The sequence below is a fragment of the Malurus melanocephalus genome, unplaced genomic scaffold (assembly GCF_030028575.1).
Source record: "Malurus melanocephalus ecotype Western Australia unplaced genomic scaffold, MMel_1.1 scaffold_24, whole genome shotgun sequence".
Taxonomy (NCBI): domain Eukaryota; kingdom Metazoa; phylum Chordata; class Aves; order Passeriformes; family Maluridae; genus Malurus; species Malurus melanocephalus.
The window spans coordinates 1158062-1184455 of NW_026623256.1; the positions used below are offsets into that span (position 1 = coordinate 1158062).

Below are 26394 nucleotides of genomic sequence, written 5' to 3' on the forward strand. Positions count from 1 at the left end.
CACCAATTGTCAGAAGAGCATTTGTGGGATGCTGTGAGGTGTGTGAGAAGAAGGTAGCAGCAGCTCCATGGGGCTGCAGTCTGGGGCAGGACATGTGGCTTCTGGGTGTAGGGTGGCTTCACAAATGGAAAAAGAGAGTTTTGGCTTGAAAAAAGCCACTTCGCTTTCAGGGTCTGCTCACTTGCTTTAACATTTGAGGGCATTGAGCCAGGCTGCATTATGGTGTGGGGGATTCAGATTCACACTTGTGTGGTGTTTGTCTCCTCCGTGCCTTTTCGCAGTCCATCTGGCTGCTTGATAGTGCTTCAGGCTCTCCCAGCCATGGCCTAGTGGCTTCCTCCATTGCACTGCATCCTTTGGGTTAGGATTTTGGGTCTTGCATGGTGTGGTGAGCACTGGTGAGGGGAGAAAGAGGAAAAGGATGACGTCTTCCCAGCCAGCAAGTGAAGGATGGATGCCAAAAGGCATTTCAGCACACATTGTTTCCAGGAGTTCACTGGGATCTAAACAAGAGGTTAAATACTCTGTGGAATTAGGGATGCTTTCCTGAATCACTGGTGAATGAAAGGAATAATAAGTCAAGCCCCTGAAAACTCTTTGTCTTTTGTTTTAGTGCTTGTCAAACTCCAGTGACTTGTTAGCACTTTGAAGAAAGGACATCTTGGTTAAATATTCAGCAGTCCATTCATTAAGGTCTGAGTGTTGACTATAAACATCGTTTGAAACACCCAATAGATCTCTGGCAAACTCAAGGGAGACCAGCTCTGGTATTCCCCAGCATCCCAGGGCAAACAACATGCTGAAAGAACCTTTTCTGCATCCTCACTTTGGTCTTTTTCTTCTCTTCAAAAGAAAAGCAACCCTAATGGTTTTCCAGTTTGTTGTAAAGATGCAAAAAGGAAAGACAAGCCTAACTAAGAAAATTAAGATATTTGCCAATAAACTGTTTTTTTGCTAATTGGTTGCTTTTAATCTTCTGGAGGCAGATTTTTCCAGGCTTGCTTTTTGCAGCAGTGGATGGAGAAATGGTCACCTGTCTTACTGCGAAAGGTTGATGACACTGACATTCATTTTCCAAGTATCCCTGCCTTTGCCTGTTCTTTCCCATCTGATATCCCTCAACAGGGCTCATCCTTCTGATTGCTGGAAAACTGAAACAGTTTTTCTGTTTAAAAGTGCCACAGTCCCAAAGCATTAATTCTTGTACCATTGGACTTGATCTGCTTTAGTCCTGGCCTTTGCAAAATGGCTACAGGTGTTCTCACTGTCAARGGTTTGGCTTTTTCTCTCTAAAATRTTCCTCTTAATGCTGAAATAGCCCCAGAGCTGCTCTTTCCCTTTAAATGTAGAAATAGGAAGAACCCCTGATCTCCTTTTCATGTGCYTGTTGTCTCAGCACTTTAAGCCTCATGCCTCACTTATTTCCCTTTCCTTTTAACCCAGCCCGTGTGGTGAGTAACAGCTGTGTCACCTCCCTGGCTCCCTTTTGGCTCCTTTCTTGCCAGTGCCCCTGTCATGGAAAGCCCACCTTGCCCACCTATTTCTGTGTGGAGGATCCTGCCCTYTGACCAGACTCAGGTTGGGATGTTCACCCTGGAGTGAGCATTATTCCTGGGACAAAATGCTGTGGGTGCAGAGCAAGCTGGGCTGGCGGGGTGGGCACACAGTGTGGATGCTGAAGCCCAGCCCTAAGTGTGGATTSTGGGGAGTGAAGGAAGACCCGACAGATTTATGTTTTCTGGGTATTTTTTTGTTGCTGTAGAACCTGGGTGTTGCTCTGACAYGTTCCCAGACTCTCAGGTTCTCCCACCCTGCTGGATTTGAGGCAAGAGGAATGCAGGTGAAGAAGCTTGTGTGTGATGGAGGAGGAAAGGAGGAGATCCATGTGAAAAGAGCAAAAGGAGATCCAGAATCAGAGGCTGAGCGTTACTGTCAAGTTGTGCTGTTGTGCGGATGACGGTGTTTTACTCRGCCCAGAGTATATTTATAGAGGAACATAAATCATACACACATGCCCTGTTCTGAGCTCTGCACACCTCCAGTATATGTATCTCTAATTAACCAGCCATGGAGAGGGAAACGGGATTGGAGCCCACAGCCCCAGCTCCGTTCGCCAACAAAGCCGCGCTCTCCGTCCTAGCGGTGCCTACATTTATCTTTCCTGCAGCAGTGTTTAAAGTGAAAAGGGAGTATCAGGAGAGTTTGATAGGATCCAATTAAATTCCAGCAGATAAAATAATGATGAATTGCAGTTGAGCCCTGGCGAGACGCGATGTACATTACTGCCGTCCCCGTAGTGCGGGGAAGGAGTTGAGGTCATCAACTACAGAAAAATAGGACACAGCTGCAGCCCGAGCTCTCCTCCAGAAATGCAGCCCAGGGGGATGGTGCATGTGGGAGTGAGGGGGGTTGCACAGGAAATTTGGATGTGTGGGTTTGCTTGCAGAGGAGCGGCCCCTGTGCTGCCTTCCCCAGGGATGGGCTGTGCAGGTTGAGGCTGGAGTGGGATGGGTGCCCTGTGGAAAGGGGTGTGATGGCTTTTGGGGCTGCCCTGCCTCCTGTGGGCTGGGGAGGGCCAGTGCCTCGTCCAGTTGGCATGGCATTTGCAGGAGCGTTCTGAGATGCATCTCAGTGTGATCTGCCCACAGATTTGGGGTGTTTCCTGCTAGCTGCAGCTGTGTCTCCTGCATGGCTCCCTGCAGGCACCTTCTCAGARTGCTGAATCTCTGATCCCAAGAGAAGCTGGGTAGCTCTCAGTGCCTGTTGATGCTGGCTAGTGGGTGGGTGGGTGAACAGTGGGCTTGCTAGAATCAAAAGCAGGACTTTAGGGGCAGCTGACAGCCACAGCCCTCGTAGTGTGCAAGGCTGGTGACATTCCCTGCATGGGGACAGTGTGGGTGTGAGAATCGGAGATGTGAGAAGAGCACGAGGTCAGTGGTTTTACTTGAGAAGATGCCTGAGATAAGTTTTGGGTGAAGAGCCTCCAGAAAGGCTTAGCAAGGAGTTCTCTTGCCYGAGCTGCATCTCTGCAGAAGGAGACCTTGCTGGGAAGAAGACTGGTATCCAGGTGGGTGGGGCTGAAGCGTCCTCTGTCCTCTCTTCCACATTGGCCTTGTAAGCTCTGCAGGGAGGGACAGGGAGTCTGGCTGGCTTAGGTAAGGAGCCAGGCAGCTCACATCTCGCTTGCTGACTCACTTGATGACATCTTTTCTCCCATCCCCTTCCTGTGGACTGTGCTACATCAGAACACTTCCCTTTTGGGCACCATTGGTTTGCTCTCAGGCTGTGCCTGTTTGTTGCTCTCAGAGCAAACATCCCTTTCCACGTTTATCCTTGCAGCAGCTGCCAGATCATCCTTTGGTGCAACTGGGGGTCCTGGGCAGCTTTGTAKAGTGAAAGGTGGTCTGATAGCAGGACTGCCTGGGCAGATGCATCCCCCCACTCACACCCATCCTGGCCTCTCTCCTGCTGCTCATCCCAGTCTGCTGCTGGCCACTGGGATTGATTAACYGGGAAGTTAATAGCAGTTAAGTGTTTAATGGAGCTTTAACACCATGTTAGCTCCCAGCAGGGAGGAGYCAGTGTGTGGGACCTGTTTGGCTGTGTATGAGCCCTTTTTTGGGTCCCACAGAACAGACAGATTGGTGAGCACCCCCTGCCTAATCCCCACCAGTTGTGGGGCCTTCAGGGCTGGAAGGTGGCTGCTGCTTTACTTGGATGCTTCCATCTCTCTGGCTTGGCTGTGCCTGTGGGGGGAGAGGCCACTTTTGTGCTTACACTATGGCAAGGGCAGCTGTTAGGAGGCCTTTTGGAAACACCTTCCAAAATATGARATGCTTTGGCAATTAGAGAGGGATCTGATGGATCTCCAAGTCCCAGGAGGCCAAGCCCAGAGCCCCTGCAGCTGCAGCTCATCCCTGTGCACAGCCAGGTCCTGACGCCAGCTCCAGCATCCTCCAGGGACCAGGGACAGCATCCAAGCCACAGGCCCAGCGCTGTCTCTGTGGGGCAGGTGAGAGGCTGCTGACAGACAYGCAGACGCCGAGGACACGTTTTTCATTGATATCAGTGTTCCCTTGGTGATCCCACGCTTTGAACACCAGCTGAGGCAGCGACTCTTRCTCTGCTGCTTCCCTTCACACAGTCCTGTGCTCCCGCTGCTCGCCGCTGTCTGCTCCAGCTCCCTGCCACAGCAGAGTCAGCATCCTCAGCACTGTGTCCTTTCACAGTCTCTCATGCAGTTGCCCTGTTGCTTTCTCAGGACTGGTGCATGAAGAGTTAATATTTTCCCTCCCTCTCTCCCTATTCTTCTTGCTCCAACCCACCTCCCAGAAGAACTAATTTCCAAAAGCAGCCGGGGCAGAGAGATGCAAATAAGTGTTTTGGACAGCTGCAGGCTGGATGCCTTCCCGAGATGCCAGGGCCCCAAATGAGACATGTCAGAGTACAAATTGAAAATGCCAATTTCACTTACACTGCCACGTGGCTCGTCACAGCTAAATTCTGCTCCGGCGCTGCCACCACCCTCCCCAGCATGTGCTCCCTCCTGCTGCCAGGGAATGGCCTCTGCTCASTGCCACGGGTCTGGCCAGCTCCTCGGTGTGGTTCTGTTGAGGATATCCTTGGGTGGGAGTAGGACAGGGCAAGGTCAACAGATCTGGACTCCCAGCCAAGTTCTGGCTTCATCTTCCCAGGCCTGGTGACAGKAATGTGGCCGAGAGGCTCTGGTGGTTCGTGGTGGAGATGTGGTGAAGGTCATCTGAGCAAACACGGCGAGAGGTGCCATGTCTGAGGGCTGTGCTGGAGGGGATGGGGCTCTGCCTGGAGAGGGGAGAGGGTGGAGCTGTTGGATTTGCGGCTGGATGTGTTATCCCTGACAACTGCTGTGTGTGGCTGACCAGCAGCCTTCCTCCCTGTGGAGGGCTGCATTTTGGGGTGCTCCACCCTGCATTTGAGTGGGGTGGCTCATGGAGAAAGGCTCACTAACCAAAAGCTGTGATGGAGGAGCAGGCCTGTCTCTCCCTGGCACCGTATAGGGCTGAGGGAGGGGTGTGTTGGTGTTGCCAGGTCTCATACTGGGTGTTTGTCCCTTTTTGGTGCTGTGTCTGATGCTTCCTGGCTGGGAGAGACTCAGCCCAGAGGGGACCAGCTTTGATGGTCAGGTGAGAAGGACCCGAGTGATGTTCTCCTGGGCATGCTGGCTTCCTCCATGGACCACATCCCTGTCCCCTGGGGAGGATTGAGTGAAACAAAGCTGCTGCAGAGGGTCCTGCATGGGGCAGCAGCTGGGGCAGTGCTGGAGGAGATGCTGAGGCCACCTCTTCCTGGGGCAGCCCGAGGCTGTGAAAGGTGACACTGGGACTGKCTGGAGGTGGTGGCAGGGCTGTGGCCAGCCCATGGTTGGGTGAGCCACTGCTGCCGCTCCCTAACAAACTCCAGCAACCCATGAATCATTCATTTAATCTCTCCTGACACGCCTGTCATTTTCTCGGGCGAGGAGCGGGGAATCTCTTGCCGAAGGAGGTCATTAGCTGTCAGGGATGGTTCCAACTGCCTTCCTGCCTCTGTATCGATTAAACCTCTCTGTCTGCATGCAGGGGCTTTGCAGGAATATTGATGGAGCTGCTGGGGCTGGGACTCAGGTGTGCAGGCAGGGGAGAGGGTTCTGGGGGGCGAGGAGGTGCTGGCCAGGCTGGAAGGACAAATGAGGGTGAGTGTGTCTGGACAGCAGCAGTTGCTGGGGCCCGAGTTTCAGGTCCCTTAGRGCTGGTGGAGCAGGATTCCCTGGTGTCACCTCCCTGCATTATTGCTCAGGGTGGTGGTGCCAGTCCTGAAATGGGGTGCAGCTGATGTCTGAGCATGGTGTGGAGCTGGGACTGGGGCATCTGGGAGTATGRTGTGGAGGGGTGGACTGCTCCCTCCTGAGATCTTCCTGAGGGCTGGTGTGGCACTGGAGTGGTTCTTGGCTCTGTCCCACCCACAACCATTGGCCACACYTTTATGTGATTTTGTTGTGGGCGATGGGGCTGGAGGGGAGTGCGAGGGACATCCTCCCACCGGCTGTCGGGGGTGACCATACTGAATCCACTCGTGTGATGTACTCAGCCTGTCCTCCCCAAGCTTCACTAGTGATGRCCATAATCCCAAATATCCAACTGAGCATCCCTGGAGTGGGGAGGACAGGGGGAAGGGCTCTGGTGCCTTGTGGGGAGAAGTACATCTGTGCTGCAGAGTCACCATCTGTCTCTTCCTCTTCCAGCAGCAGCAGCTTCAGACCTTTGAGTTAACCTTTGGGTTTGGGTCTATTTAGAAACCCTCTGTTTTGCTGCTTTATCTTTTTTTTTTCGGTCCAGCCCACTGGTTTCATGTGCTGTGCCTGATGCTTTGGCTATCAGACATATTTGTTGCTAGCCAGCAAGTCCCGAACAGGACTCCCTCTCTCTCCTCTGGGCTGAAGGGAAACATCCATGTAATGGGTTTCTSTGTCTCTCTGTGCCCCTCACCAGGACATTTTGCCTCAACAACTAACAGGCTCTGCCTCCTTCTGTCTCCTCCTGCAGTATTTCTACGAGGGGAATGACATCAGTGACCTGCCCGTCAACTTGTCTGTGGTCTGGAATGGGAACTTTGTCATTGACAACCCCCAGAACATCCAGGGTGAGTGAGGGATGGGGTGAGATGTGGCCCAGTGTCCCCTCAGCCTCCAACCCACCTTGACTCCAACCACAGTTTACACCAGTGCTTTGATGGGTTTCTAGACAAGAGGTTTTTTCCAGGAAGCTTTGGGAGTGTCTCTACTCTGGCACTGAGTCCGTGGTGCTGGTGTCTCCTGCCTGTGGGTGTTTGTGGGAGGGGGCAAGACCAGGTGCCTTTTTCCCCCAAACCCTTTCCCCATGTKCTGGGGGGCCCTGCTGACCCTGCTCTCCCCCTGCCATTTCAGCTCACCTGTACAAGTGCTCGGCGCTGCGGGAGAGCTGCGGGCTGTGCCTCAAGGCCGACCCGCGCTTCGAGTGCGGCTGGTGCGTGTCGGAGCGGCGCTGCTCCCTGCGCCAGCACTGCCTGGCCTACGAGAGCAGCTGGATGCACGCCAGCAGTGGCAACAGCCGCTGCACCGACCCCAAGATCACCAAGGTACGTGGGGATGGACGGGTGCTGATGATCTGTGCTGGGGGATGGGGATGGGGGTGTGGATGGAGCTCTCCAGTGGCAGCTCACAGCAGCCAGATCTACTCCATGTTTAGTRTGTGTTTTTTGTCACCACCTTCATTTCCAAGGCTAAAATCCTCTCTCCACCACCTCCATGCACTGGGCTTTCTGGCTCATTTCCAAAATTCCCACCACTCGTGCATGTGACTGAGGGATCCAGGAAAGCTCTAGGTTGCTCCTCCTTGTGTTGCCATGTGCGCTGGGGCCAGTAGTTCATCATCATCATCCCATTTCCCTGACAGCTTTTATGACCTTTGCTTATAAGATTGTGTATATTAATATTCACATGCCTGTTGGGCTGGGATCCAGGTTCACGAGGAGAGACTGGTGGGTATTTCAGCTGGATGCTTACCCACGGCTGGCCRGGCCTCCATGGTGTTAATTACTGGAGTCTTAGCGCAGGATCTGATCTGTTTGGGTTTCAGTGCCTTATCTGATGGAGGCTGGAAATGAGAGTCGTGGCTTTTCCCAGTGCGTGCTGCCTGCCTCTCACACGGACAGGCCCTGCAGTGTGCTGGGTGACAGCCATGTGGAGAGACGGGGGGAAGAGCCCCACTGGGCATGGCCCTGCCTGCAAGAGCTACTGCCTGCAGAGAGTGTCCTGGGGCTGATGGAATGCTGGCAGGAGAAGGGGTCCATTCCTGGGGAAGTGGGGTTGAGCCTCAGAGCCTGCCATCCCTATGTGAAGGTGTGCTGTTGTGGGCAAAGCTGCAGGGCTCCCTGTTAGCTTCCCACCGTGCTCAGGTTGAACTTTCCAAATGTGGACCCCCAGGGATGATGGGAACAGAGAATGCAGTGGGCAGGTCATGGCCAGGGTGGCCTCGCTGTAGGCTGTGCCCCTGTCCTCTTGTGTTCAGGTGACCAGGCATTCACACACACAGCACTCACAGCAGCTGATGGTGCCCAGCRTTGGTAACAGCAGCTGGTCCAGAGCTGATGGCAACAGCTCTCCCACCCTGATTCATTATGAGATTTTACAGTAATTGCAGGTGCAGCAGGAACAGCTCTGTTAGCAGGTGGGCTTGACCTTGGCGCTGCTGTGCGTTGGTGTCCTGGGAGGTGCAGTCGGTGCAGAGCTGTTGATGTGTTGCTCCTCCTGCAGCCTGCCTTTTCCTGCTGCCTCCACCATCCCAGTCCCACATCTGGGCTGTGGGCATGCTTGGAAATGGTCCAGACAGAAGCCTAGTGCAGAGAGGGCAGCATGGGTGGATGGGGGAAAAGTGGTTTCACGAGGAGCTGGAGCCTCCTTCCTGCCCAGCCCACTGGGGTGCAGGGGTCTCCATGGGTGGTGGGGCTGGGCGGGGAGRTGACCATGGTTCTTCACCCTTGGAGTGAAGAATGATGGGGACAAGTCCCTTCCAAACCTCTGTGGTGTCTTGCCTGGTGCTTGCTGTGACCCTCAGAGCGACATCCTTTCTCCTGGGAAGGGGGTACCCCTTGGCCTCAGCACCTCCTGGCCATGCTGTGGCCACTGGAGCTGGGAGCAAGCCAAGTGCTTGTACCTGCTGGAGCCGTTTGCTTGTTGATGTAAAAGGACCCTATGAAACCAATTAGGAGAAAAGCAGCAGTGTTTGTTGGGGCCAGGGGTCCGGAGGTGGAGGGGGGAAAGGGGAGGCTCGAGCAGCTTCTGCTGTCCTCGGCAGCTCCCCCCTCCCACACACCTTGTTTAGCCGTGACCTCCCTGTGCTGGGCAGCAAACGATGTCATTCCATGCGCGGGCTYCTTCGTCCCCGAGTGCGTGGCCCTTGTCAGCTTTGCTGCGGAGGAGGAGGAATCGAACATGCCGGAGCAGCTCTTAACACTCATTTAGAAACACCAAACAAACAGCCGCYTCTCGCCAGCCGCCCGCCAGAGCTTTATTTAAGGGGAAGACCCAACCTGATGCTGGCTGCAGCTGCTAGAACGAGCTGCAATAGCAGGCTTGGGCAGGGGATGAAGGAGGTTTGGGCAAACAGTGGTTCCCCACAGCCCCGGAGGGTTTTGTTGCTGTGTAAATAGTGAGCTGTGACTGCCTCGGTGTGACCCAGGGCTCAGGCACAAATCCCAGCTCTGATGCTGGCCTGGGACATGTCCTGCAGGATATCTGTGTGCAGGGGGACTGGGTGCTCCTGTTTGAGTTCCTGTGTGCTCAGGGGAGTACCATCAGTACCATCAGCTCATCCACTTTTCCTTGCTGTGGAGATGATGCTCAGGGTTGAGCTCTGCACAAGGAGGAGGATGAGGAGGATCCATCTGGCCCAGGCCCCAGGGTTGCAGCTGCCCAGATTTGCCAGGAATGCAAAGAGCTTACACGTGCTTAGTGATGGCTTGAGCCTGTCCAGGAGCTGGGCTTAGTGCAGCCAGAGGTGTGTCCCGGTGCTAGAGGGGATCCCAAACAGGGGAGGCCATGACCCACAACAGAGCCATCCCTTCCCCCGGGTCAGGATGTGATTCCTCCCTGCACTGACCCAACCCACATTCCTTTCTTCCTCTCCTGCTGCCTGCAGCTGCCTTTTCCCTGCTGTATCTTCGTGTCACTGGGGAGCCAGCTGTGTCCCTGGGCCCACTTGGGGCGTGCAGCTCTGCCATTTGTCCCAGTTAGTGCTGCAGGTGGGCACTGGACCTCAGGGCGAGCGATCGCTGATGTAAAACTGCCTGTAATTGCCTGGCTGGAGGCAGCATCCTCACATACCTTGGAACWGGGCCCACACCTCTGTTCATCCCTCATCCTGCCACTCTGTCAGGGCCACACCTGTCTGCTTTATTGGGCATCATCCTGGTAAATGAGGCGTGGTGCCATGGTGAGGTCGGCTCCCTTCCCAGCCAGTCTCGGCACAGGGTTTGCCAGTGGAGAAAAATGCTTTTCCCCCTGCCTACCACTTCCCCTCTCCAGGGACCTGGTGGAGATGTTTTCTCCTTTGAGGACATCTTGGACATGGGAACCTCATCYCTGGGCATCTGGGACCTGGCCAAAAGCCAGGCATCTCCAGGTGCTTCCTTGTCAGTTCAGCTGGAGTCATGGCTGATGCTGCCCCGTCTCCTTCCCATCCGTGTCCTTGTCACCTGGGAGGTGGCTCTGTCTGCAGCAGGGTGGCCATATCCCAGCCCTCTGCTTGGGCACATATCTCCTGCTTTGATCCTGGATACAGCTGTCACTGGGGAGGTCTTTCTGGCTTTTTGGGCAACTTACAGATGTGTTTGCATTTCTCATCACCCATCTGCTCCTTGCTGCTTGTAACACACATCCTGCAGCTGCCTGGGCTGCAGCCTGCCCAAATGAGGTGTCCCTGCGGCTCTGCACCCTTGTCACAGGCCATTCTGTCTCCTAGTTATTCCCTGAGACTGGCCCCAGACAAGGAGGGACCCGTCTGACCATCACTGGCGAGAACCTGGGGCTGAAGTTTGACGACGTTCGCTGGGGTGTCCGAGTGGGCAAGGTGATGTGCAACCCCATCGAGAGCGAGTACATCAGCGCCGAGCAGTAAGTGCCTGCTGAGGGGTGACTGTGCTCCAAAGCTCAGGGACAGCAGTGATGGTGTTCAAAGGCTGCGAAAGATATGGAGCTGACTGGGGTGAACTGGGAGGGAAGTACCTGCTGGTWATGGTTGCTCAGGGGGAGCCCAAAGGCTTTGGGGAAGCTTCTCCCAAGGCTGGTAGTGTCAACTGCCACCACCTTGGTTTCTTGTGGAGCTGCTGGCACCCAAGACCTTTGCTTGGCACAGGGAGTGTCTTGGTGCCAGGACACTGAGAATTTTTTCCCCTCATCTCTTAGGATTGTGTGTGAAATCGGAGATGCCAGCCTGAGCAAGGTGCATGAGGCACGGGTAGAAGTGTGCATCCGTGACTGCACRCCCAACTACCGGGCCATATCCCCCAAGACCTTCACCTTTGTGGTAAGCCCTRTGCCTCCCATCACCTCGAGAGGGAGGTGAGGCTGGGTGGGTTTGCGTGGTTTTATGTCTGAGTTGGGAAATTTGCCATCATTTTCCTGGGGGCAGGCAGGGATTCTCTGGTCAGGCATTGAGTTGTGATGATTGAATTTCTCCCAAGCTGCCACTGCTCTGCCTCCCCACTGTCCTACTGGCACTGCCTTAGTACTGTGCCCAGCTGCTGTCCCACAGGTCCCTCTCCTCTGTGACCCTGCCACCCAGTCRAAGCTGCCTGGGGATGTGGGTTTCAGTTCCCAGCTGTCTGACCCCAGGGATGCTCTTTTCCTTTGACAGACGCCCACTTTCTCCCGTGTTGTCCCAGCCCGGGGTCCTCTCTCTGGTGGCACCTGGATTGCCATCGAAGGYACCCATCTCAATGCTGGCAGCAACGTCTCTGTGACCATCGGGGGACGGCCCTGTGCTTTTTCATGGTGAGGGGCGCAGAGGGGGGTGGAGGATGGGCAACAGGCACCTCTGAAGGCAGTGGGACCCCCAGACAGAGCAGCAGCCAGAGGCCTGGGCGAGGAAGCCAGGAGCGACCATGGGAGCCAAACTCCCTGGGTGGCCAAAGGTGTCTCCTCTTGAAACCTCYGTGTGTCAGAGGCTGCAGGAAGAGCCCTAAGAACAGAGATTTTTCTCTAAAAGCACAAAGCCCTGAGGCATGAAGTGGATAATTTTTAGATTAGGGATGATAATGGAGCGGCTCTTTAAATATTTTCCTGCGGTAATTACTGGTTATCAGCCCTAATCGCTGCTGTTTGCAGCCGCCGCACGATGGGAACGCTCAGGAGCTGCTCGGTCTTTCCCCGGCTGCCTTTTGTTTCATTTCTTGGATTTCTGTTTTTTCTTTTTTTTCCTCCTTTCTCCCTTCACGCCCCAGCAGTTTCAGAGGGGTGGAGGTGCTGGGACAGGGGTTCCCTGTTCCTGCYCCTGCCCAGGCACTGACAGCTTGTGCGTTTCTGCCCCAGGAGAAGCGCCCGTGAGATCCGGTGCAGGACCCCCCCTGGGCACACCCCTGGTGGCTCCCCCATCCTCATCAACATCAACAGGGCAGAGCTGAGCAACCCAGAGGTGAAGTACAACTACACAGAGGATCCCACCATCCAGAAGATTGATCCCGAATGGAGCATCAACAGGTGAATCGCAAGGAGCTTGTGGGATGTGGAGGGGAATGTTTCCCACACGGAGTCCCYGCTCCTGATGGGTACATCTCAGTGCTGTGATAACTGCCAGGCTGCACTCCAGAGATGTGGCAAGAGGAGTGTGAGCAATGGCTTGGCACCAGGGCCCTGCTAACTCCTGGCCTGCAGTGCTCAGCCTGGCAGGGGGCAAGAGCAGAGAGTGCTTTGGATCTGCTTAATTTCAGCTTGACATTTGGCGGCRGCAAATAAAATTAAAATATTTCCCATCGGGGGATTTTTTGAAATGTTTACATATTTTTCTAAAAGGTTTGATTTGGCTGGAGAGGAGGCGAAGGAATCCATTAAGAGCTAGTGCCAAGGGAAACCTTCCCCAGGCTGTTGATGAGGAGCCCCAGGGACATGGCCGAGGTCTCTGAGACCATGGGGCTTTTAACACCAAGCCATGGAGAAAACCTGGCAGGGTTCAGCCTGTCCTGTCACGCACTACCTCTGTGATGGAGAAAGGGGTGGCAGAGAGGAGTCTGAACTTATTAGGATGTTTACCTGTTGTCTTTAGCTTGGGAGCTGCCTTCCGACCCTAAATCTGCACACAGGGTGGGATGTCAGTGTTAATTACCAGGTTTTATATCTCTAGCTGGCCCTTGGGTCAGCTGAAATGATTTGACATTGGTCCTGCCAGCCCTGTGACATATGGGTGGTCCCTGGAGCAGGGTGTCACCCAGGCTGGGGCACATGGGCACCTTGCTGGAGGTGATGGGTGCTTCCTTCCTCGAGCTGGGGATCCAGTGCCAAGCTGCCTCTCCTAACCCATTGTCTCTGTGTCTCTAGTGGTGGGACACTCCTGACTGTGACTGGCACCAACCTGGCCACCATCAAAGARCCCAAGATCCGGGCCAAGTACTGCAGCTCTGAAAGGGAGAACGTAAGTGGTGCTGGCTGGGGCTGGGGGCAGAGTGCAAGGAGGAGGGATGCTATCTGTGTGCAGAATGGGGCACTTAAGGTGTGACAGTGTAGAGAGGCTGAGGTCCAGGGGCTGCTGCCCTAAAGAGAGGCACCAGTCTCTCTGCAGAGCCTCCAACCAGGCTGTCTGGAGAGGGTTGAGATCTCAGCATTCAAAACTGGTGGGAGGTTTGTGGGATGTCTGTAGGATATTGACAGAAAGAGCCATCCCCAGTAATGTCTCACCTGGCACCCCTTGCACATCCCCTGCAGACAGGAGTCTGCCTCTGCCTGGGGTGGGATTTGATGCCTGTTAATAGACCAGAACAGCAGATTCCAGCTCTAGACCCTGTGTCCAGAGCTGCTGCTTGCAGGAGATCCTTGTGGGGTTTCAACCCCTCTGCTGGGGGTGGGTCTGACCTGGTTCCTGCCTCCTGCAGAACTGCACCGTGTACAATGACACCACCATGGTGTGCTAYGCTCCCTCCATCGACAACCCTGAGCGGAGCCCTCCGGAGCTCGGCGACCGYCCCGATGAGATTGGCTTTGTCATGGATAACGTCCAGGCCCTGCTCATCATCAACACCACCAATTTCATCTACTACCCAGACCCTGTCTTTGAGCCGCTCAGCCCCACGGGGATGCTGGAGCTGAAGCCCAGCTCTCCCCTCATCCTCAAGGTAAAGAGTCTGTGCCTGAGGGCACAGGTGGGGACTTGTCCCTCTGTGGAGGTGGCATTTTTTCTCTCCTGGACAAAGATTTTGACATGTGTTGTGTTTTTTGAAACATTCCCCARTGCATGAGAGCTGACAGTCTCATTCCTTGTTCCCTCAAAGGGCAGGAACCTGCTCCCACCAGCTGCTGGTAACTCTCGCCTCAACTACACGGTGCTGATCGGAGACACCCCCTGCACCCTCACGGTGTCYGAGACACAGCTCCTCTGCGAGTCCCCCAACCTCACTGGCCAGCACAAAGTCACGGTAAGTGCTGATGCTGGGGTCTTTAGAAATGTCTCAGCATTTCWGTCTTTATCCCAGCACTGGCCCTGCTGTGTGCTCGTCCTTGAATGAGGCCCGGATAGTAGGTGCATGTGCAGGAATATTCTTAGGAGCCATCTTCCTGCTCCCTAGGCATCCCTCTGCCTTATGACATGTTTGATAGGACCAAATTCTTTGTCCCCTCCTAGCACACTCAGCTGGGTGTTCTGTGCCCTGGCTGGTGCTGGTGCAAGGCAGGGGGGTTCCCTCCTCTTCCCCACAGTGCTGGCACGTGCTGTAAGGCAGGCTCCTTTGTTTGTGGGGTTGTAGCACAGCAGGGCTCGCGCTCCAGGACTCTGCCACGTTACAAGGGACCCAGCACAGTCCTCCCCAGGCTCCCCATCCGTGGGGGAACTCTCTTTACATCCCATCTGTTACTGTAATGTTGTCTGAATGAGACATCAAACTCTGTGGCTGCTCCACGTGCGCTGGCAGCACGTGTGCTGCATGCCATTAAAGCGCCTTGCGCTGCTCCGGACCAGCCCCTGCCATTCCCACGTTTTYCCACATCCTTTGTGCCATGGGCTGGGAGTCACGCCCTGCTTCCAGCACGGTGGGCACAGCAGGGAGGGCTGCCTGTGGCGCATACCCCCTCACAGCAGGTTCATTTTTCCCCCYGCCGTGGTGCAGATCAAGGCTGGAGGGTTCGAGTTCTCCCCGGGGACRCTGCAGATCTACTCAGACAGCCTGCTCACCCTGCCCGCCATCATCGGCATCGGCGGCGGCGGCGGCCTGCTCCTCCTCATCATCATCATCGTCCTCATCGCCTACAAGCGCAAGTCCCGCGATGCCGACCGCACCCTGAAACGCCTCCAGCTGCAGATGGACAACCTGGAGTCCCGGGTGGCYCTGGAGTGCAAAGAGGGTGAGGGATCCCTGTGCCATCAGYKTRGGGGCMTKGGGGGTTTTGTACTGCTCCAAGRCTCAGTGTGYTMCTACCCTTTCAGAGAGGGAATGGGAATGGGCAAAGCTGCTTTGTCAGTGGAAGTGAACTTGTTTCAGGTAGCATTTGGGGATTTTTCCAGTTAAGAAGTTCTTTTCCATTTCTCCAAGTGTGAGAAAAGGGAGCAAGGAGGGTAGCRAAGGCTTCCTGTGAGTGGGCAGTGGGTCTCTCATTAAGTGACAGACAGATGCTGTGAAATTGGACAGAGTTCCTTGTATGATACTGCTGATAAAACCTAATTGCCCATTATCCCCCTGAGCTGGCTCCAGGGGCCCCGACCCTGCCAGCCACAGCCACAACTGGCCCGRACGCTGCAAATGAAGCAGGCACCAAAAACAAGATAATAAAAAGGGGAAAGGAAGACAAACCGTTTGCTCCCCCAAGTCCCCCATCCCTGCACATGCCTGCGGATGGCACTGGTGACAGGGAGAGGGGAGGGAGCTGGTGGAGGGGATGGTGTCTTGTCTTCCACAGCTGGCAGATAAAAGGATCTGCTTTTAATTAAAAGGCACAATCTCTTCCCTGCCTTTTCTCTTTTCTAGTCCCGCTAGTTACAGATAAGATAGCACGCCTTTCAAGCTGACGGTTTGTTTTTTTCTCATCAGGCTGACGAGCCTGCAGTCCTCTGCCTGGCTTTCAGTTCCCTTTAAAGTGCTGTTAATTTGATTCTTCTGAGGGTTTTCTAGCCCCACCCCAACCCCCTTCCCTGGTGCATCTCYAGGATTCTTCTCCCATCAGCTTTTCCCTGTAGGTGCAATTAAAGGTTCAGGACCCCCCTGGATCATGTTCCCCCCGGAGTCACAGCTGCCTCTGCTGGGATCGGGAGGTTCCRGGGTGGGTGTGTTCAAGCTCTCCTCTCAAGTAGTATTTAGGTCAAAAAGAAATGAGGCCAATCTTGTGGTTTAGGCTAATRTTTTCCCCAAGAAGCTCTGGTTTTGTTCAAGCCTTGCTGTTCCCCCCTGCCCCCAGCATCCCTGGGAGGCTGCAAGTGCTGAGCAGGGGGGATTTGAGCCCCCGGGGACCTGGCAGTTCTGTTCCCAAAATCTGCCACTTGATTTATTCTGGGGATGTCATCCCCACACTCTGCAGCTCAATTTCTCCATCTGTGAGATGGGGACAGCAATCACAGCCTGCCAGGAAGAGGAATGCTGAGAATATTCACGCCTTGGGGGGGTCCACCCATGGGGTGCTGGGGGTGTGGTGAGGGGCTGAGTGCCAAGGCTGTGTACTGAGACTCCAGGATGTCTTGTTTAACTCTACTTTTCCCATCCCAGCCTTTGCTGAGCTGCAGACAGACATCAATGAGCTGACCAACGACCTGGATGGGGCTGGCATCCCCTTTCTGGATTACCGCACCTATGCCATGCGGGTTCTCTTCCCGGGGATAGAAGACCACCCTGTGCTGAAGGAGATGGAGGTGTGGGTCTGTCTGTCTGTCTCTGTAGTGTTTCRCATTGGGGATGTTCCCCTGCATGAATCCCTGTGCCCCAGGGCTGGAGAGATGCTTTGGTTGGACGCTGGCCTGGCGTGGTGCATCTCTCCGCRTGGCAGGCGGCGCGGATGTGAGCCGGCTGCCAAATGGTTACTGCGCTCTCTGACATTAATATCAATATTTATATTAATATCATTGCTGCTGTCATTTTCTACAGCACTTGCTTTATTCAATTGGGTTTGTTTGATGCCTGACCGGTCGCTCGTTTTTAGCAGGCTTGTCTGACATCGCCTGCTTGCTTGGCTCCATTTCCCCATGCAAAACCCATCCCTGGCATCCTTCCTCTGCTCCCCAAACCAGCTCCTTCTCCTCTCCCGGCCTCCCCACCTCCGTATAATTTAGTGCATGCAATTGCACACCAATTGCTTCTYGTGTGCTGGGCTGCTGAGGCCACTCTTGATTAGAGGAAGGAGRGGGGGTGACCTTCGCTTCCCCTCACTGCTGACCCAGCACAGTAATTAACGTCGACGTGGGCTTCACAATGTATTTAGGAGAAGTAATTGGCCCTGGTGCAAGATGCACGGTCACTAATTACAGCACAACAAGCTCTTACCAACTGCAAGTGCACGTGCTGGTGTTGTACGCCAGCATGGCTACGGCGTGGGCCCTGGCCTTCTGCCTGYTCTGTTTCCCCAGTCCCTAATCCCAGCTCTGGAGGGTGGTGGGGACCCTGTTTCCATGGATTTCCCCTTGCAGCTCAGGTTTCCGGATGCTCAGAGCCAAAGCAGGCGTGTAGGTCTCCCTGGGGCACAGCCCTTCCTGTCTGTGCAGATGCCTGGCTCTCCTCTCACCTCTGMTCTTGCTCTTATAGATTTTCCCTAAAGAGGGAAAGTGGAAAGGGTATCAAAAAGGATATCAGAGGAGGAATTTTGCATTTGCTATGGTAGGCTGGGTGGACTTCGTCTGCTTCCAGCTCCTAACTCAAAACATCCTGCTCAAGAGAGCACACCAGCTCAGCCTGGCCCAGGAAGCAAGGGGTTAAAATTGCGAAGGGGAAGAAAAAATCCCCAGAAGAGATTAAATAAAGCAACTCCAGTTGTGTAAGCTTCATATAATTTAATCAGGTTTGCTTTTATTTGTCTCTTTACTCTGAGTGTAACATTAGCTATTGCAAGTGACGGAARGAAACGGCGCTTGCTCGTGCACATTCTAATCCACAGCAAGCACCAGCACCAGCTCCCTTCCTCGGCAGGGTTTAGGGGGAGCCTGGCTGCTTTGTGAGAATTTAAGCCTGATTAAAGCTTTAATATTGTTCATTTATTTCTGCTAATGATCAGCAAGTTGAACACGGGGGCTTAAAATTGACAAGGACTTGGTGAGAAACAGGAGTTTTGTCCAGCTGGGAAGAGTATTTTGGAGAGGGAAGTTACAACTGTGAGGAATTTCACTGAACTGAAGAGCACCAATCCAAAGTTTTGATTGAAGTGAAATGACTTGATGTGTCAAAACCCTGTTCTTCATTTTGAGTTGGTGTTTTGAAATGAAAAGTGTTGTTTTGTCTCCAAATACCGACATRAAGCGATATTTTATGCTCGTTCTCCCGGTTGGGAAGACAAGGGGAGGAATTAAAGAAAAAATCRATGTTTTACCACAGAAAGGCTTTTGTTCAGAGGAAACCATCTTTTCTARTGGGAAAACGGAGCATTGTAAAAATACTCATTTCTGGTAATGAATGTGGTCAGGGCTGACCAGAGCTGGGCTGCTGATGGCAATGCAGGGGTAAAAGCATCCCAGTTCAAGGGTGGTCAGAGRTACACCTTCAAATGTCTCATGAGTAAAGGGACTGTTTCAGGGTGTGTCTGGAGAGGGACAAAGCCAGATTTCTTCTATTATTTCCCTATCTGATATCCATTCCCCAGAAGCCAGGTGGGTTTGCTGTTGGTGGAGCTCGGGGTTGTGGCTTTATTTGCTTTCTGTGCAATACCCAAAGCACATGTTGCAGTGACTTGGGTGGGAATTGAGCTGCTTGTTAGCTGAAATTGAAAATTATAATTTGTGTGTGCGCTTGGGAGAAAAGGAGTGTTTGTTTATGGGAAGGAAGTGTGTTTATGTGTCTGCACACAAGTGGGAGAGAGTCTTTGTATGGGAGGGTGTGTATATATAGACATAGATATATACATTGATGCCTTGAGACTGTGYTAACCTGATGCTGGGATTTTACAAACTATGTAACACTTTTCMGGGAGCTGAGATTGATCACTGTAGGGGAAGCTTGGTAGTAGGAAGAGAGCAATTCAGCTGCTTTTTGATCTTTTTCATAATTTCCTCTTGTGGGATTGAGGGTGAATTCAGGGCGTGGTTCAGCCCAGCCACCTCCTTGTCAGCCTCCCCATCATGCCTGTCTCTCAGCTTTGCTCTATCCTTGCAGGTCCAGGCCAATGTGGAGAAGTCCTTGACCCTCTTTGGTCAGCTCCTGAACAAGAAGCACTTCTTGCTGACCTTCATCCGCACGCTGGAGGCCCAGCGGAGCTTCTCCATGCGGGACCGCGGCAACGTGGCCTCGCTCATCATGACAGCACTGCAGGGCGAGATGGAGTACGCCACGGGGGTGCTCAAACAGCTCCTCTCTGACCTCATTGAGAAGAACTTGGAGAGCAAGAACCACCCCAAGCTGCTCTTGAGAAGGTGAGTGTCCCCCTGAAAGCTGTGGGACAGTGCCCAGGGACTTTGGAACACAGTGACACGAGCTGGTGACCTTGGGGGTGCCATCAGTGATGGCAGTGTGAGCACTGAGTCTGTGGTCAAGCATTTCCTTGCTTGTCTGCGTGCAAGTGTGAGAGGGAGTGGGACCACCCAGCCCCAGCCAGCTCAGGAGGTGCCTTGTGGGATGTTTTTACTCCAGTTTGGCCTCTGTGGGCTTGTGCTGCCTGGTGAGGAGAGAACAAGGTGCTCTCCAGCTCAGCAGGCTGGTGCAGGGAGGGCACATGCTGGTGTGGGGCACTGGGGTGTGCTGCTGGACATCACCTGGAGAAGGGAAGAGCCCCCACATCTCTCAGCATGTGGGGCAGCTCTTGTCTTGCCTGGTGGCTGTGTGGATGCCTCTGTGGGCTGGCAGCAGGCAGGAGTCCTCCTTTCCTCACTGTCTCCTCAGGCCTCACCCGCCCTGCCAGGCACATGGGGGTTTTCCTGGGGAAGTCACTCAGATATCTGTGAGCCAGGAGTCTCGCCAGGGCCGGGGGAAGTGCAAGCAGGAGGCAGCCTGCCAAGCCCTGCCGTGAGTCTGCTGCCCCATCAATATTTAACGATAGCTCTGAGCTCTCCTTCATCACGGGCTGATGAATATTGAAAGATACACCAAGTCCTGAACAAAAACTATTAATAAGCTCCACTGGTTCAGCTCAAGGCCCTCTGTGCCATCTTCTCCCTTTGCATGCCATGCGGTGCCTCCCCATCTCCACCTCCAGCAGCCTGGTGCCACCAGCCTTTGGCAGAGATGCAGGGATGGCYGAGAGGCACAGGGCTGGCATGGCACCAGAAAGGCTCAAGAAACTCAGAGCATCTYTCAAACATTGACTGATGTTCATGCATGGCCAGACTGGACAAAGCCTGTCAGGYTTTTTGTGCTTGGCCTGTGGAAACACATGGAGAAGGCCCAGTTGTGAGCTGGTCCCAGTTACATCCATGTTGCCCACCTTGTTAGGCACATTGCTTTCTTACACTCTCTGTTCATTTATCACATTACAAGGGTGCTCTTAAAGTCTCAAAACACACTCATTAGCCGTGTGTCATGGGGTGTGTGGTGCAGACCTACAGCTGTCTGTGAGTGGGGTGAATCCTGGAGGTGCCAATCGCTGTTCCCCATCCCTCTTCCCTGAGTGCATTCTTAGGCTCTTCCCTTCTGATCATCCCTCCTTAACACCAGGTTTCACTGAAATATTTAGAATGCATTTCCAGCTCCTGAAGTAAATCAATAAAATATAAATTAAAGGCATCATGAAGAGGCTGGCAGCAGCTGAGCCGTGGCAGCAGCACAAGGGCAGAGCCCAGCCTGCACCAGTGCCCAAAGACTGCCAGTCCCCAGCCACAGTGCTCGAGGGCCATTGCAGTTAGGACAGGGATATGGTCCCCTGGCCAGCACCTTGCTTCTGCCTCCCTGAGTGATATTTAACAAAGAGATGCTGTTCTTGAAGCCACGGCGTGGAGCGAGTGGTGCCGAGGGCTGTGCTTCTCTATCTGTTTGATTAGCCCTGCTGTTGGGTGTGAGAGTGTGCTTACCGCCCAGGGCAACTGGATTAGCATTGATCTAACTGGGGAGAGCTGTTATTTATTTATTTGGTTGTTGGATAATCCCCCCATTGCTGYGGCATCTGGCTCTATCGTGGATAAAGACAAACATCCGCCAGAGCCTGAGTGGTGGCACTTCAGATAAGCACTACGGCCTTGTCAGGTCCTTTCTGGGGCCAGGGAGGATGTCTGCTGAATATCTGCAGTCCACTCCTCCCTTGGCTTTCTCTCCACATCCTTTTCCTTCTCCCTTTTTTGTTCCCTGTGGGAACATTCTTTCCTGGTGGGGGCATGAAGCCTTCCCTTCCCTGAAGGTTCAGGTAATGCTGTCCTCAAATGGTTTAAGAAGGGCTGTGCTGTTCCAGGGTGGGCAAAAAGGGCTAAGCCCCATTAGCACAAGAGAAAACCTTGGAAGGGACCATCTGACACTGAGTCAGCTTGAATAAGCTCTGGGAAAGTGGATTTCCTGCCCCAGCCATCTGGYCATTGGGAGCTGCTCCTGGCCCATCTGCTGAGCATGGAGTGCCATTGGGCATGGAATTGGGCAGTGGGACTCCTTCTGGTGGCTCTAACATTTTGGTTCTTTCTGGATTTTGTTTTTTGAGTCAACCGTCTGTATTTGTTTCCCTGGTGCAAGARGAATGCAGCCACGTCCCTGAGGTTATTAGTATTGCCTGTGCTTTCAGGACTGTCTGCATTTGCAAATGACTGATCTGATAATTAATGAGTAGATAAGCTGAAGAAGACTAACTGGAGAGGGTCGAGGGACTCGTTGACATTTTTACTTTAAAAGGAATGAAGGCCATATTCAAAATAATGGACATGTTAAAGGGAGTTTTAATCTCATGGCAGAGAGAGAAGGTGTGRTGCAGAGATGGGCATTTTATACTGCACCTGTAGGGCTGCATGGTTCACCAGGGTCTGGTGTCATCCTCAGCTCCCTCCATGCTCCATGTCCCTCTCTCTGCTGCTGTGGCACATCCTGGCTGCAGWACAGCACCCCAAGGTCTCCACATCCTATTCAGACCCATCATGTTTCACACCCATCCTGAGGGATCCTGCTCTCCCTCTTGTCCCAGCAGACACAGGCAACTCTCCTGAACCTTCCTTGCCATGCTGCCATGGAGCACAAAGGTGTCTGGATTTGAACTATGTTTTAGGAAACTAGGAGCAACATAAAGGTTTTCTCAAGGCTTTGGCTCCTTCCTTCAATTGCCTATCCAAAAGCTGAGAGGCATGGCTCCGTTTTTAAATTCCTTTTGGAACAAGTGTGTGCAGCATTGTACACTTGCAAACTCCTACATTACCACCCCACTCTGAGGAGACACACAGAAACTCCAAACTTCCACCATGCCAGCACAGAAGGGTTAAATTCCTTAAGCTTGGCAAAGTGTCTGTGTTCCAAAAGTACATGGAAAAGAGGTTAAGCTTCCAACCACTGCTCTTAGTCCTTCCTTCTTYAATCCCCTTGTTTTCAGCTGAATTAATAATGGGGGTAAGTTTGATCAAAATTTAATTAGGTTGAAGTTTCCAGTTAAGTTGGTGGCTTTAACCAAGGCCATGTACCTGTGGCCTGGTGGTGGTCAATGTCCTCTTGCTCTACTGTGGACCTTGGCTTTGATGCTTTAGAGATCGAGGGCTACTTGAGAGGTTGCAGGGAAGTCCCATATCACCAGCAGTGGTGGCCTGCATCAGGGCAATGGCAGCAGAGAGTGCACTGCAGGAGCAGAAGGCAGCAGCAGCTCCCAGATGGGGAAAGGGGCTTCCAGCCAGATCTGTCTTTGCCTTGCTTTATAAGAAAGCTCTTCTTTCAGGTTGTACTTTCACTGGGGAGCTTGAGGTAGGTTTGGGGAATGGTTCCTGGCTSAGGTGTCTCGTACAATCCTCCTGTGGAGGGACCTGCCTGGTTCCAATAGGAGATTGTAGAAAAAGCAAAGTTCACTGRAGTAGAAGGTACCAGGGAGAAGCAGAAAGCTGCTCATCCCCTGGGTGAGACTCCCAGTGGGACAAGGTTGAGCTTGACTTGTTACAGTTCTCCAAATATGCTGGAGACCAATTTGCTTTTCTCTCCTGGGGGGCTGCTGATGGGCAGGCTTTCCACAAGAGCTTGTGTTGTCAGGTTGTGCCCCTTGCTTTGAGCCTCCTGCCTTTCCAGATGAAACCTTTTAAAGCCAAAAAATAATTTAGCTGCAGTCTAAGGGTGAAGTGACAATGGTGAGATCAGAGACCTTTAATATCCTCTGCTGATGGCTTTGCTCTCTACCTTCCTTACAGAACGGAGTCGGTGGCAGAGAAGATGCTGACAAATTGGTTCACATTTCTGCTGTACAAGTTTCTGAAGGTGAGTTTGGGAARGGATGGCAACCCAGTGTGGACAGGGAAGTGGCTCCTGCCTCGGTGGGACAGGCAGTGTGCTACCCAAAGCCCAGGCTGACATGCTCCTGAGCATAGTTGCTCCCTTCCAGAGCAGAGATTGCTTCCCAGACCTCTGTACCCTTCCTGATTTTCTGAGATGTGATTCTGGTCTCCTTTTTGGGAAATAGCTGAGTGTGGGAAATGAAATCCAGATCAGGATTGCTTCATGCATARTGTGTTTGAGATTTTAACAATGGTGCCCTGAGGAAAGATAARTCTCAAGCAACWCAGCTGAGTCTTGGAGTGGTCCCCATTCCTCTTCTTGCCTTTGCTTGTGTAACTCAGGAGGAAAAAGCCCTGAGAGCCAATCCTTCTGTATGCATGGCTGTGATTGGAGGCTATTTCTGCCTCGTGGAGTTGTAGTTTGATGAGTTACACTCTTCATGTAACTCTGCTGCTTTTCCTTCATCTCTCCATTACTGAGGTTGTGTGGTAGGGGAATTGTTTCCTGCAAGCGTCTCCACTTCTGCTGCCTCTTCCCCTGCCAAAGGTGTCCCAGTGGGGATGGATSCCCTGAGGGGCCTGCTGGCAGCCAGGGACAGAGCTCTCCACTGCACCTACAACAGGCTGCAGAGCCTGTTAGCTTGAGATCACTTGTTTCCCAATTTCATCGGGGCAGCAGTAGAGGATGCCACAGTCAGCTCTGTTCTTACCACTGGTTCATCTACCCATATGGAGAACATTTATTCCATCAGCACCAGTGCTTCTACCTGCCAGAGCTGCACCATGGCCATGCAGGTTGCACAGCAGCACCTCCAGCCCATGGACCCCTGGCTCTGTCCTGCTGCAGCTTTGGGAATGGTGTCTGTGGTCCTGCTGCTGGTTTGTCAGAGCTGCTCTTGGGATCCTGCCTTGTACCAGCGCAATGAGACTGGGTGGCACACAGCCGTTTTTGTGGGATTTTATCCCTTATTAAGATAAAGAGGGTTTGAACCATTTCCAGCCAAGAGATGAGAGTGAGCAGGAGTCTGAGYAGAACTCAGAAATCAAACGAGAGGTGATTTATAATATCTCTTACATGCACTTGGCTTTTTGCCTCTGTCGAGGAATGGCCTGTATCTATAAAAATCTATCTGGCATGCTGGCAGTTGCTTTCCAGGGGTGGGAGAAGAGAGGAGCTGTACTGCTCATGGGGAGATGTCAAGCCTTCCACTGCCCCTTTGTGCCCAGTGGGGCCCTGCAGCAGCAGTGCTCAGTGGGATRTGGTAGGACACTGGCAGAAGGCTCTTTGGGCTCTGTAGACTTGGTGAGACAGGCAGGAGTAGCTGTCCTTGTGGATACCCTCCCTCAAGGCTCCTTGAAGTGAGMAGGGTTATGCTTTGGCTGAGCAAAGCGCAGCACACCTAGTGCAAACACCTGCACAGGGTTTGGGGACTTTGTATTTGTGGGTGTGACCTGACATCCCTGGCCTGTCCCTGGCTGCACTGGGCCAGCTCATGCACCACCATTGTCCTGCATCTGTCCATCTCTCCCTTCAGACAGGCTTCTGGGCACATCACCAGTTGTGGGTCTGAGAGAAGAGTAGCAGGTGAGAGATGTGGGGATGATGGGGCCAGGGCATTGCCTCTTTATAAGAGAGTTCTTGGATACACCATGACTTGGGCATGGGGAAACATTTCCAGTGTTGGGAGTCTCTGGGTGGTAGCAGCAGGAGAGACTTCTGATCTAGATGAAATTACAAGAGAAACATATACAGAGGGCTTGGATGAGCTTGTTGGCTGTGAAATTTGTTACACTGGGATTCATCTCCCTGGGAAGTGGTTGAAACTCCATTGCTTGAGTCACTTGAGTTAAACTGGAAGAGATTTGAGGGTGCTCATGCCCTCTTCTGGGTCAGTCCCCCCAGAGGAKACCCATGAGGCTGTTTTCACCTGTCTCTGGGCAGTGAGGATCACAGGTGGCAGCAAAAGCAGGAGAAGCCCATGGAGTAAATGGAGASTATCACAGCAGACAGTTTGCCAGCAGGGGAAGTGCCCCAAACCGCAGTAATTGTGCATATAAATAAATACAGCAGACAGCCATGTGCCCAGCTGCCAGATCAGCTCTCAGCAAAYCTGCCCCGAGCAGGGCAAGAGACCCTGAGGTCAGGGACAGGGACAGGGACARGACAGCCCCTCATGCCCAGGGCCAGCAGCKTGGGGAGCCAGCGAGGGCTGGCACTTGCAGGAGGACCCTGTAGTAGCATTTATCAGACTCTTAATGAGACACCTCAGGGAAAGGGAGATGGATAAATCGAGACAAGTGCTGAAAAATGCACAATATTAGGTGCCTGATGAGCTAGATCTAGTCAGTAAGACAGTTTGGGAATTAGCTGGCTTGCCTCTGCCTGCTCCCAGCATATCAACATGAGCATGCACAGGGTGTCTGTAGCTGCCCTCCTCTACCTCAGCTGCCATGGAAAGCCCCCCAAAGCTCCCCTCAGTCAGGTCCCCAGCAGTGAGCAAACTGCTTAAGGGCTGGAGCCTGGGCACAGCCACATTTTGAGGGGCAGGCTGCCCTTCATCRACCTGAGGGACCACCTGGCCATGTCTCAGTGGTCTCCTCCCGTATTTCACCTGATGCAGTTMATTTCAGGTCAACTGCCCGGCACTGGTTTCTTTGGTCCCTGTTCATTTTGTTGGTCTCTGTCAAAGATGATCYCTAAACCATCCTCATCTGCAATGTCTCAGTGAGCTGTGACCCACAGCAGTATCTTGGCTGGTGGGGACAGTGAAGCTGGGAGCGAGGTGTTGCATTTTAAGGGGAGGATCCACATTGGGAGCAGATGGGAAAGCCAATATGGGAAAGACTGAGCCCTCCTCTCTTGGTGTGGATCCCCAGAGGTGGGTGCAGAGCTGCAGATGTGGGGGSAGCAGCCATGCCTTACTGGAGAGGGGAAAGCTGTGGGCTGACACTGCAGCAACCACGGCAGATGGAAGCCAAGAGTCCCTCTCCAAGATATCCTTCATCCACACCACTTCCACAGCCTTGCAAGGGCCACAAGGAGTTTTTGCAAGCTAACAAAAAAGGCAACTTGAGTCTTTCTAGCACAACCAGAGGGGTAGGCTTGGGGTGCCCTRGGACCCTGGGCTCTCACCACTCTGCAGCC

The 26394-nt window shown here is 53.3% G+C and overlaps 1 protein-coding gene across 2 annotated transcripts in view; it reads left to right on the forward strand.

The window, feature by feature from the left end:
* The window catches only part of PLXNA1 (plexin A1), a 113691-nt gene that overhangs the window by 69723 nt on the left and 17574 nt on the right, over window positions 1–26394 (forward strand). For both annotated transcript variants that reach the window (XM_057390265.1, XM_057390264.1), the window contains exons 11-23: window positions 6561–6657; window positions 6941–7131; window positions 10515–10666; window positions 10958–11078; window positions 11409–11545; window positions 12083–12250; window positions 13085–13178; window positions 13636–13875; window positions 14032–14175; window positions 14863–15097; window positions 16450–16592; window positions 19036–19292; window positions 23166–23232. In XM_057390265.1, the coding sequence (XP_057246248.1) occupies window positions 6561–6657; window positions 6941–7131; window positions 10515–10666; window positions 10958–11078; window positions 11409–11545; window positions 12083–12250; window positions 13085–13178; window positions 13636–13875; window positions 14032–14175; window positions 14863–15097; window positions 16450–16592; window positions 19036–19292; window positions 23166–23232 (2046 nt within the window). The remainder of the gene's footprint in view (window positions 1–6560; window positions 6658–6940; window positions 7132–10514; window positions 10667–10957; window positions 11079–11408; window positions 11546–12082; window positions 12251–13084; window positions 13179–13635; window positions 13876–14031; window positions 14176–14862; window positions 15098–16449; window positions 16593–19035; window positions 19293–23165; window positions 23233–26394) is intronic.